The 12,991-nt window shown below is 38.7% G+C and overlaps 1 protein-coding gene across 1 annotated transcript in view; it reads right to left on the reverse strand.

Annotated features, from left to right (window-relative positions):
- The window catches only part of NUDT9 (nudix hydrolase 9), a gene marked incomplete at both ends in the record, with an annotated part of 32,554 nt that extends 19,808 nt beyond the window's left edge, over window positions 1-12,746 (reverse strand). The window contains one exon of the mRNA XM_080697841.1: window positions 12,640-12,746. Within this exon, the coding sequence (XP_080553967.1) occupies window positions 12,640-12,746 (107 nt within the window). The remainder of the gene's footprint in view (window positions 1-12,639) is intronic.
- Between the last annotated feature and the right edge of the window lie 245 nt (window positions 12,747-12,991).

A 12,991-nucleotide genomic window follows, 5' to 3' on the forward strand; every position in this document is an offset into this window, starting at 1 on the left:
TAGCATGAAAAGAAATACAATTTACAGAAATACCAAAAGTATATTATGAAAGAACCTAGTTCAAAGACCCCAAAACATATTTTTTATTTTTAAATATCATAAAATTCAATATGAAGCATATTCATATAATAGACCATCTGTGAGAGGTTTTCAATTATGAGAACTTTTTAAATGTAGTTCAATCTTATTAATTGAAGCCTGCTCACTAAATTTATTTTAGCTGAGAAAAAAGCACACAAGTTTAGTTTTATGTTATCATTTTGGGAAAAGAAAGTTTGCTATGAGAACACAACTATAAAAACAAATTAAAGAGAATCTCTATGAAGGAATACTTTTTTTGGTGGTGGTGGTACTAGAGATTGAACTCAGGGACATTCTACCTCTGAGCTAAACTTCCAGCCTTGTTTTATTTCTTGATTTGAAATAAAACTAAGTTGTAGAAGAGGGCCTAAGTTGCTGAGACTGGCCTCAAACCTGTGATCCTCCTGTCTCAGCCTCCCAAGTACTGGGATTACAAACATACACCACCACACCCAGCTAAAGGAATATATTTTTATTGTTATCTTTTATTGATACATTGTAGTCATATATGTAATGAGGTACAAGATGGTATAGGCATACATGTACAATTACTCATTTAGCCCTTCCCCAAAAACTATCAACAGACTAACATACAAGTGGAAAACATATGACAAAAATAGCATACAGGGAGAAGAACAAAATCTACTGTTGTAAAGTTCTTACAATGGACATGAAATAATGTAATACTATTTGAAAACAGATTGTATTATATGTATTTATAAAACAATTTAAAGCAAAATTCAGATTAAGAGGTATCAAATAATTGAATAGTTTATGCAAAAAGGCAACCTTCATTTTCACAGTATATTAAAAAATGTTTCATGTTTCCTCTTGCCTAAAAACTTAAATGGTTTCTTATTATTCTTAACATAAAAATTCCTGATGGCCAAAAATGAGGACATATAAGTGGAAAAGGGAGTTCTAGAACATGGTACACTGATGACCGTTTCTTTACCCTGCTCTCACATGACTAGTCGATTTGCCCTTCTTGAAATAAATGGCTGATAGGGAAACACTAACTAGAGCAGGTGGTGGAATAAGTCAACATCATGCTCTGAGAAGTACACATCATTTCTGAGGTACTCCTGTCACCAAGATGACCTAAATCTGGGCATCAAGAAATACAGAACAGACCCAGGTTAAAGGACATAATATAGAATAAAGGCCAGTCCTCTTTAAATTGGTAAAATCATGAAACAAAAGGAAAGATGAAAGAACTCTTCCAGAAAGAAACTAAAGAGACATGACAACTAAATGTTATCAACAATCCTGGACTGACTCTTCCCTGAACCATAAAGGAAAGCAAAGATGTTATAGGACAGGTTATAAAGTTTGAATGGCCTCTAAACAATTTTAAATGTTGATTTTCCCTCCCTCAGGGGAAAGCGCGAACACAGTCCCCCACTACCACAATTTATGCATTTGGGGAAGTCGCAGGGGTAAGTTGCAGGGGTCAACACAACCGGAGTGCAATGGATGAGCCTCACCCTGGGAAAAACACCTTCATGATCATGGTACCTCCCCTGCCAGGTAAGTATTAAATGGTGATTTTTTTTAAAGTTCCTATTACTCACAACAACAACAAAAAGGTCAGGACTAGATGGCTTCACTGGTGAATTCTACCAAACATTTAAAGAAGAATTAAATCCTTCAAAAGCTCTGCCAAAAAAAGTAAAGAGGAAAGAGTATTTCCAAAATCATTTTATAAGGCCAGCAGCATCTCAATACCAATTAAACAAAGATAAGAAAAAATCACTACAAACCAATACCCATGATGAATACTGATGAAAAATTGTCAACAAAATACTAAAAACAGAATTCTAGAGAACATGAAAAGGATTTTACACTATGACCAAGTGAGACTTATTTCTGAAATGAAGAGTCCATGTACAAAAATCAATAAATATAACATACCACATAAACAGAACAAAAGAAAAAGAACACATGATCATCTTAACTGACACACACAAAAATCTTTGGCAATATACAACACCCTTTAATGATCAAAACATTTAACAACCAGCTGGGTATGGTGGCACATGCTTGTAATCCCAGTACTTGCGAAGCTGAGACACGAGGATCTCAGGTTCTCAGCCAGCCTCAGCTACTTAGTGAGGGCCTTTAGTGAGACCCTGTTTCAAAATAAAGAATACAAAATAGGGCAGGGGGTGTAACTTGGCGGTAGAATGCCCCTTGGTTCCATCCCCAGATCTGAAAAAAAAAAAAAAGAGTTAAAAAATAGGGCTGGGATGTGGCCCGGAGGTAGAACGACCCTGAGTTCAACACTTGGCACCGTAAAAAAAAAAAAAAAAAAAAAAAAATTCAACAATCTTGGAATAGAAGAAAACTACCTCAACATAATAAAGATCATAGCAGTAGGTGGTGATGAAAGAATTAAAGCTTTTCCTCTAAGATTAGAAATAAGGATGTCCATTTTTGCTCTAAGTAAATAAAAGGTATTCAAATTGGAAAAGTAGGAAAATTATCTCTATGTATCTGGATATTCAAATCACATGCTTTTTTTTTTTTTCTGCAGTATTGGGGATGGAACCCAAGGATATTCTACTTTTGATCTACTCCCCCAGCCCTGCTTTTTATTCTTTATTTTGAAACAGGGTCTCACTGAGTTGCAAAGGGCCTCACTAAGTAGTTGAGGCTGTCTGAGAACCGCTATCCTCCTATCTCAGCCTCTCAATTGCTGGGATTATAAGTATGCACCACTACGCCCAGCTCACATGCTCTTTTATGCAGAAATGCAAATGAGCCTGTGGAAAAAAATTGTTAGAATATATGAAGTCAACAACACATAAAAATAGTTACATTCAAAACTCTAACAATAAGCCAGGCGTGGTGGTGGCGCATGCTTGTAATCCCCACACTTGGGAGGCAGAGACAGGAGGATCGCGCAGGTTCGAAGCCAGATGCGTGCGCTGGCTTAGGAGACCCTGTTTCCAAATAAAAATGTAAAAATAGGTCTGGGAGTGTAGCCCGGAGGTAGAAGGGCTCCAGGAACCCCAGTACCACCACCCCCAAAAAAAACCTCTAACAATAACCCAGGCATGGCAGCACATGCCTGTAATTCCAGTACTCTAAGAGGCTGGGGTTCTCAGGTTTGAGGCCAGCCTCAGCAACTTAGTGAGACCCTCAGCAACTTTATGAAATTCTGTTTCAAAACAAAAAATATAAAAGAACTAGAGGCGTAGCTCAGAAATAGAAAGCCTCTGAGTTCAAACCCCAGTACCAAAAAAAAAAAGAAAAAGAAAAAAACCCAATAATAAACAATCCAAAAATTTAAGAAAACAATTCCATTTATAATAACATGGAAAGAATTATTATTATTTGGTAATAGCCTTAACTAAGGAGGATAAACTATTATATACTGAATACTACATAATGTTGATGAGAAAAATTAAATAAGATATCAATAAATGAAAAGACATCTCTTATTCACTGATTAGAGGACTTGATATTATTATGATATCAACACTAACCAAAGCATCTACAAGTTCAATGCAATCCCTATTTCTATTTTTCCAGAAATAGAACACTTAATCCTAAAATTCATATGGAATCCTAAGGGACCCCAAAGGGTCAAAACAATCTTGAAAAAGAAAAACATACCTCAAAGTCTCAACTTCCTGATCAAAAAATTTACTATAAAACTAGTCTGATACTGGCATAAAGACATATAAATCAATGTAACAGAATAGAGAACCCTGAAATAAAGCCTCACATAGATGGCCACATGTTTTTAACAGGTTACCAAGATCATTTTACAGGGAAGAATAGCCTTTCAACAAACATATTTAGAAAACTGATTATTCATACAAAAAGATGAAGTTGGTCTAGTCATGGTAGCACATTACAATCTTAGTACTTGGGAGGCTGAGACAGGAGGCTCACAGGTTCAACATCAGTCTTGGCACTTTGTGAGACTCTCAAGAATCCTAGCAAGATCCTTTTTCAAAATAAAAAATGGAAAGAGTTGGGCGTACAGCTTAAAGGTAGAATGCCCATAGGTTCAATTCAGTATCGCCACCACCAAAAAAAAAAAAAGGTGGACTCTTACCTTATACTGTACACAAACATTAAAACTGGATCAAGCCAGGGAATGCAGCTCAATGGTAAATCGCCTACCTAGCATGTGTGAGGTCTTAGATTTGATCCCCAGCACTGCAAAAAAAAAAAAAAAAAAAAAAAAAATCAAAGACCTAAAACAATAAAAATCTTACAAGAACACATATGCTAAGCCTTTGTGACATAGATTATTGTTTTGGCAATGATTTTTTTTTTTTTTTTTTTTTTTTGCAGTACTGGTGATGGAACCCAGGAGAATTCTACCTCTACACTACACCCTCGGTCCTATTTTTTAGTCTTTATATTTTGGAAACAGGGTCTCACTGAGTTGCAGAGGGCCTCACTAAGTAGCTGAGGCTGTCCGCAAACCATGATCCTCCAGTCTCCGCCTCCCAATGCTGGGATTACATACGTGCACTACCACGTCTGGCCGACAATGATTTTTTTTTTTAACACTGAAAGCACAGGCAACAAAAGAAAAAGTAGATAATCTGGACATCAAAATTTAAAATGTCTATCTATTGGACACTATCAACAGAGTGAAAAAAGAACCTACAGAAGAAAATTGTAAACCATATGTCAAAGTGTTGCTTAAGACCCAGAAGATATAAAGAAATCCTACAACTCAAAGAGAAAACAATACAGTTACAAAATGGGCAAAAAACATGAATACGTATTTCTCAAAAAAAATACACAATCAGCCCATTAGCACATGAAAAGATGCTCAACATTACAAATCACTAAAAAAATGCAAATCAAAAACACATGAGATGTTGCCTCACACCTAAGGTTAGTCATTCTCAAAAAAAAAAGAAAAAAGAACAGAACAAGTACAGGCAAGGATGTGGAGAAATTTAGTTGCTATTAAAAACAATGACATTAAGTGACTTGGCAGTATTTTATAAGGTATTATTCAAAAAGATATAGAAAAGCATATATAATAAATATATATAATATGACCTTATTTTTATAAAATAAGATTATGTGAGAGTATGTATATAATGTATTAGTTTTCTATCTCTGCCATAACAAACTATTATATTATTCATTTAAGACAATAAATAACCCAGATTTATAGCCCTACAATTGTGTTAGAAGTCCAACACAAGGTCTCAGTGGGCTAAAGCCACTGTGTCAGTATGGCTGCATTACTTTCTAGGGGCTCTAGAGGAGACTCCTTGTCTTTCCTGGCTTCTACAGGGCACCCCCATTCTTATGGCTCACAACCATCTTTCATCATCTTCAGTATCAGAATCTCTCTCTCTCTCCTCCCTCTCCCCCCACCCCCCCACACACACACCATTTTTCAGTAGTCATATCTTTTTCTGACCACAATTGGGAACATTTCTCTCTCTCTCTCTTTTTTTTTTGGACTGGGGATGGAACCCCAGGAACATTCTATTTCTGCGCTATACCCCCAGCCCTATTCCCTTTTTATTTTGAAACAGGATCTTGTGAGGTTGATGAGAATCTTACTACGTGTTGAGGTGATCATCAAACCTGTGGTCCTCCTGCCTCAGCCTCCCACATACTGGGATAACAGGCATGTGAGACCATGCCTGGCTCATTTCTCCATTTGTAAGGATCCAATCAGATCAGGTATTCCTGGATAATCCAGGATGGTTACTCATCTCAGAGTCCTTAACCTTAATCATATTTGCAGTCTCTCTTCCTACATAATGCAACATATTCAGAGGTTCCAGGGATTAGGATGTGGACATCTTTGGAGTCAGGGGAACTTTATTCTGCCTAATACAAATGTCTACACTATTCATTATATGTACATGAGAAAAACTAAAGAAAGATCCATATCATCAGGTGTTAAATATGGGTTAGAAAATACAGTGCCACAGTGCGTAAGCACAGGAAAGGGGAATATGAAAAAAAGGAGGAAGAGGGAAGAAGAAAGAGGAAAGAGAAAGTAAGAAGAGAAACCAAAGTGGCAAAGAAGGGGAGACAAAGAAGGGGAGACAAAGAAGGGGAAGAGGTTGGAAGGGATAAAAAAAAATAGAAAAGCTGGGCATGCTGGGGCACACTGTGATTCCAATACTTGAAGGCTGAAACAGGAGGATCACAGGTTTGAGACCTGCCTTAGCAACTTAACAAGACCCTCAGCAACTTAACAAGACCCTCAGCAACTTAATCAGACCCTGTTTCAAAAATAAAAAATAAAAAAGGATGGTCAGAGATAGAATGCCTCTGGGTTCTATTCCCAGTACAAAAGGAAGGAAGGAAGGAAGGAACATAAAAGAAAAATAGGAGAAAAGGGAATAAGCAAAAAAAGAAAGATTATCTAAACATTTCAAATAAAGGAAAAAAGTGATCAAAAGTATGCACTTGGGTCAAATTATATATCTATATTTGCATAAAAATGTATTAAAATTCTTAATCTGGCCTTCAAGGACTGCCTACCACACCTCCTCCTGGCCCCTTCATAATGTACAGTGTAGATAATGAATAATAATGGAAATGTAGTTATGTATTTGTCCAAGGCTACCCAGTAAAATATCAAGAGTGAACCCTAATGTAAATACCGGACTTGGGGTGATGCATGTGACAGGATTGCAGGTTCAAGGCCAGCCTCAGCAACTTAGTGAGATCCTGTTTCAAATTTTAAAGAAATACTTCCTAGCTTACATATTAGAGAAAACATATGACCCTTCACTCTCTGTGCTTGGCTAATGTCACTTAACATGTTCTCCAGGTCCTCCCGTCTTCTTGTAAATGACGTAATTTTGTTCTTTATTGCTGAGTAGAATTCCATTGTGTGTATTTTCCATAATTTTGTAATCCATTCATCTGTTGATAGACACCTATGTTGGTTCCATAGTTTAGCTATTGTGAATTGTGCTGCTCTGAAAATAAGTATGCATATGTTACTGTAGTTCTCTGAAAAAAAAAAAAAAAAGAGGGCTGGGGGTATAATTTGGAGCGTACTGGATTCAATCCCCAGTACTGCCAAAAATAAAAAGAGATTCATCAACTAACAAATGTCCCATTCTGTGGGGAACACTGATAAGGGGGAAGACTATGTGAATATAAGAGTAGGGGATACATAGGAAATGAATGTGCCTTCCATTCAATTTTTCTGTGAACCTAAACTGCTCTAAAAAAAAAATAAAAGAGCTATTAAAAGCCAAGCACACACAGCTATAATTCCAATACTTCAGAGGCTGAAACAAGAGGATCACAGATTCAAAGCCAACCTCAGCCAATTTAGTGAGACCCTGTTTCAAAATAAAAAACAAAATGGACTGGGGTGTAGAGCTCAAAGGCTGAACACCCCTGGGTTCAATCCCTAGTACTACAAATGAAGCATCAGTAATTCAGAAAAACAAAGAAACCCTCTGTGCTACCCTAATTCATCCATACCTTTCCCTACACCTGATTTATTGTCTCCATGGCTTGCCCTCAAAATTGTCATACAGTTGGGCATAGTGGCACATGCTTATAATCCCAGTACTTGGGAGGCTTAAACAAGACTGCATGTTCGATAACAGCCTCTGCTTCACAGTGAGACTCTCAAGAACCTGAGACCCTGCTTTAAAACAAAAAACAAATAAAGTGCTGGGGATGTAGGTCTGGGGTGAAACATCCCTGGTTTAATCCCCAACACCACACCAAAAAAAAAAAATTGTCATACAGTTGGAATCATCAAGCTTTTTCAAGATTGGTTTCTTTAAATTAACAATATTCATGCAAGGTTCCTCCACCACCTTTCATGGCTTGAAAGTTCATTTCCTTTTAGCACTACATAACACTCCATTTTCTGGATATACCATAATTTTTTCCATTTCCCTACAGAAGAGCATCTTGATACCTTCTAAGTTTGGGGAAATATGAAGAGAGATACTAAAAACACCTGTGTATGAGTGTCTGTGTTAATGTAAGTTTTCAATTCACTTGGATAAACAGCAAAAGAATGTGCTGCTGAATCATACAATATGTTTAGTTATATAAGAAACTGTCGAACTGTCTTCCACTTGATTTTTAATTGGTTTCATTCTTTACTGTTCTCGTGTGTCTAGAGATCTATGTTCAATGCAAACTGTCTCTTTCATCCAATGTAAAGACTTTGAAAAAAATGTCATTTCACTTTGCATACCCTCTGCATGAGAGGTATTGTCAAACACCAAAAATTCAGGGAAAGTCTAACCAATAAAAAAGTTCACATCCTGAGAGAGATGGTATTCTCCTACTATATAATGAAGTACACTATTTGACATCTGACTAACTTTATTAACAACAGTAGATTCACTCATTATATTCCTGTTATGATGACTTGCTTGCTTTAGCTGCCAGTTTTGGAAATCTAAATAATGACTTCTCTGAAAATAGATCTTCCTTGCTCATCCTAAACCCATACTCCATAAATATATATATATATATATGATATATATTTATATTTATATGATATATATTTGATATATATATTTGATAAATACACATTTTTCATGTGTATATACATGTGAAAAATGTGTATTTATCAAATTCAGATTTTCATGTGTTTATAAAAGCAAAATATAATGTATGGATCCCTGATCTCTTAACTGAATTCTGTTATAAAATGAGTTATGTTTCATGGTTTGGGAGTAGGGCAAGTTAAAAAAAAAATGTCTACAGTAAACACTGATCTTGTTCTATTCTCTCAATCAGGTATCAAAAATGTTTTCTAAGTACCTTCAAGTCCTCTGTTCCCTGATTTAGCAAGGTTAGGTATGTGGGATTCCACACTGTTCCCTACTCTGACAAAAGAAAACATACGTACCTGATTGTTTACTTTTCCAAATTTTGTGAGAAAAGCAGAAAAAATTCAAACTATGAATCTTACCACATAGATAAGTGCTAATGCTATTTATATATGCTGTTTAATGTGACACAGTGAATGGTATCACAAGAATATTTATCAAATATACAAACACAGCCCGGACCTTTCTTTATTGCATTACTTAATAGGTACAAGATATGTACTTAATGAATGGGAATCAAGAAGCTGATAAACTTTCATCTTAGAGAGCAAAGACAGGAGGGTCACAGGTTGGAAGCCAGCCTCGACAACTTAGTGTGGCCCTCCACAACTTAGTGAGACCCTATTTCCAAATAAGAAATAAAATTGGACTGGGGGTTTATCTCGGAGGTAGAACGCCTCTAGGTTCAACCCCCAGTGTCACAAAAAGAAGGAAGGAAGGAAGGAAGGAAGGAAGGAAGGAAGGAAGGAAGGAAGGAGCTCCTAAGACTGGCAAACTTAAAGAAATGCAATGCTGACAAGGTTCTTTCAACTAAAATATAATTTGCAATATGCAAGACATTGTTCTAAGCACTGAAGTATCATTAACTCATTCGATCCTCACGTAACACTGTTTAGGTACTACTATCCTTCTTTTAGAAATAAGAATATTTAGCTGGGCACAGTGCCACACATTTGTAACCCCAGTATTTGGGAGGCGGAGACAGAAGGATCACAAGTTCAAAGCCAGCCTCAGCTAATCAAGGCTCTCCAAAACTTAGTGAGCTCCTGTTTCAAACTAAAGAATAAAAAATAGGGCTGTGGGTAGAAAGACTCTGGATTTTATTCACAGTACCACAAGAATATGATCAGAATCCAAATCCACACAAACTGGCTCAGAATTTCAGGCCTCTATGTGTGTGTTTTGGGGGGAAGGAAGTATAAGGATTGAACCTAAAAGGCATTCTACCTCCAAACTATACCCCAAGCTATACCCCAATTCCAATTTTATTTTTGTTTTGAAACAGGGTCTTGCCATGTTTCTGAGTGTCGCACTACTTTTCCTAAAAACTGCAATCCTCCTGTCTCAGCCTCTTAAGTACACACCTGTACTGGGATTACAGGTGTGTGCCACCACACCCAGCTGAATTTCAGGCTTTAAAAACTATACTTCATATCTCTATTTTATTTTTAGCTCATACATATTTATGTGATAGAAACAAAATATACAACTTTCTCTACAAATTTATGTCACTGGTAGATTCGGCTTGGAAATTTGAAAAAGTGATTATTCATTTTCTTAATAACAAACTTTTTTTTTTTTTTTTTTTTTTTTTTTGCAGGTATGGGGATGGAATCCGGAGTCATTCAACCTCTGAGCTACAACCCCTGCCCTATTTTTTTTTTTTTTTTTTGGTGGTACTGGGGTTCCTGGAAGCCCTTCTACCTCCGGCTACACTCCCACAGGCTACACTCCCAGACCTATTTTTATACTTTTTTACGTGGAAACAGGGTCTCTTAAGCCAGCGCGGCTGGCTTTGAACCTGCGCGATCCTCCTGTCTGCCTCCCAAGCGCGGGGATTACAAGCGTGCGCCACCATGCCCGGCATCCTATTTTTAATTCTTTATTTTGAAACAGGGTCTCACTAAATTGCAGAAGGCCTCACTAAGTAGCTGAGGCTGTCCACTAACCGTGATCCTCCGGTCTCAGGTTCCTGAATGCTGGGATTACAAGTGTGCGCCACCATGCCCAGCAGTAACAGACATTTAAAACTTTCTAGCCAAATCAAAAAACTAACTGTAAAACTGTCATTTTCTGGATTTTTCCCAATTACTAATGAACAGTAAAATTCTTAATACTTTTTTTGTCTCTCTCAGGATGCTTTGAAGTATTAGAAATGAGTAATTTGACATATACTTGTTGGCTTAACTTTTGGTTTTTTCCTATGAGCCAGTAAGTAATCTTACCTAGTGTTGCCAGATCATAAAAATGAAGGATAACTACCAAATAACTTTCCATTGTTCTGATGACAACAAAAATAGCATTAGTGTTGGGCATGGTCACACATGCTTGTAATCTCAATACTTGGTTGGATGAAACAGGAGAATGACAAGTTTGAGGCCAGCCTCAGCAACTTAGTGAGGCCCTGTTTAAAAAAAAAAAAAAAAAAAAAAAAAAAAAAAGGCCAGGTGAGGTAGCTCAACATAAAATGCCTCTGGGTTCAATCCAGAAGAAGGAGGAAGGGGAGGTAGGAGAAGGAGGAGCACATTTATTTATTCCTTTCCTCCTCAAACTCCACTAAAAGAAGATACAGGTGTATACAAAACCAAATCCACAGTGGCAGAAGAAAGGAACACCACTAGTAAATAAGGGATTTTTAACTAATTTCAGGAAGACGGAAAGTAGATGGAATCAACCAGAGTAGAACAGTTATATTTAGGAATATGCAATATGGTGAAGGAAGACACCATTCCTATGACAGGAGCTCTGAGAGGTTCCAAGCTCAAAGTAGGAACAAAATTCATTAAGTGAGCAGTAGGGCAATAACCATGGGAAGTACCTCCTCTCTCCTCACCCTGGAAACTAAAATGGGTAATTGTTGTTTGCTCTCAAAATGAAGTCAAAAATCTAAGAAAGAGGGGAGGCAGCTAGGACCCCTATTGTGGGTACTGGTGTTAAAAAACAGAGCAGAAATTTAGGGTTAATAACTTTACAAATCACACTAGTAAATTAAGTTGAGGAAACTATACTCAACAGACAAGGCTACTCCAACACTACTGTAAAAGGTCTGAGGCAAAGAGGGGCTCCCAGTCTGCACACACCAGGTACCTGCTCACAGGCTCCCAAATGAAAACTTCCAATCCGGGCAACCTAATACAAAAAGCCAATAGTCACTGAGCAAGCTAACACAGGCTGAAGCAGGAGGATCACAGCTTTAAGACCAACTCAAAAGCCAGGCAAGACCCTGTTTAAGAATTAAAAGGGAAAAAAAAAAAAAAAAGGACTGGGGTGTAGCTCAGAGGTAGAATGCCCATGGGATCACTTTCTAGTACCATTAAAAGGAAGGGGGAAAAGTCAATAATCAATCAGCACTCCTATGGATAGAAATCAATGCCTATTGCTTACATTAATAAAAACATGGCCAGTGTCCATTATATTCTATTAAATATATACTGGAAGCGAAAAATGACACGAGACAACAGCACCTCAACCAAGAGCTAATGTTGCTGACTTATGAAGGACAAAATTTCAAAATCAGAGGTCAAGCTGGGGGGGGGGGGTAGTGCACACCTGGAACCCGTCTTTGGGAGGCTGAGACAAGAGGATTGCAGGTTCCAGGAAAGCCTCAGCAAACAGTGAGACGCTCAATACCCTAGCGAGACCCTGTTTCAAAATAAAACAAGGCTGAAGTTGTAGTTCCCCTGGGTTCGATCCCTAGTCAGTCAGTCTGTCTGTCTGGTCTGTCTGTCTGTCTGTCTGTCTTGTGTCTCTCTCTCTCTCTCTCTCTCTCTCTCTCTCTCTCACACACACACACACACACACACACACACACACACACACACGAGAGTCAGAGTTCAAGAACGGTCCCAGCACTACTCCTCAAAAGGCAACTAATACATTTGAAGCCCTTTAAAGTTTTGTATACGGCTATATAAATCGGGAACAAGCAAAGCCTACAGAATCCTTCGGAAGCGAAGCTGGTTCCCACCCACAACCCACGGTCTCGGGACTGGCGCCGGCAGAGGGGGAATACCTGTAAGCCGGGAGGCTGCCGCAGCCTGAGCACCTGACAGCGACGGAGGCCAAGGCCACCGAGAGCGACACCGCGGCCAGCGCCTTCCCCGGGGGGCGCCCGGCCATCAGCGCCCGCGGCGGCTTCGCGGAGCCGGCAGCGGCCCGGCCTCGGCCTCCGCCCGCCCACCGCCCGCGCGGGGCCGGCAGCACTAGGACCCGGCACCCGTCCGCTCCCCCAAGGGCGTGACCACGTCTATCTGTAAACACACGGAGACCCGGCGCCCTCCCCAAGAACTGTCCTGCGCTTCCCCCAGAGCGATCCGGACACCCACAAGCGCCGGAGCCGCAGGCCACCCCAGCGCCGGGGCCGG

The sequence above is a fragment of the Muscardinus avellanarius genome (genome assembly GCF_963383645.1).
Source record: "Muscardinus avellanarius genome assembly, chromosome: 6".
Taxonomy (NCBI): domain Eukaryota; kingdom Metazoa; phylum Chordata; class Mammalia; order Rodentia; family Gliridae; genus Muscardinus; species Muscardinus avellanarius.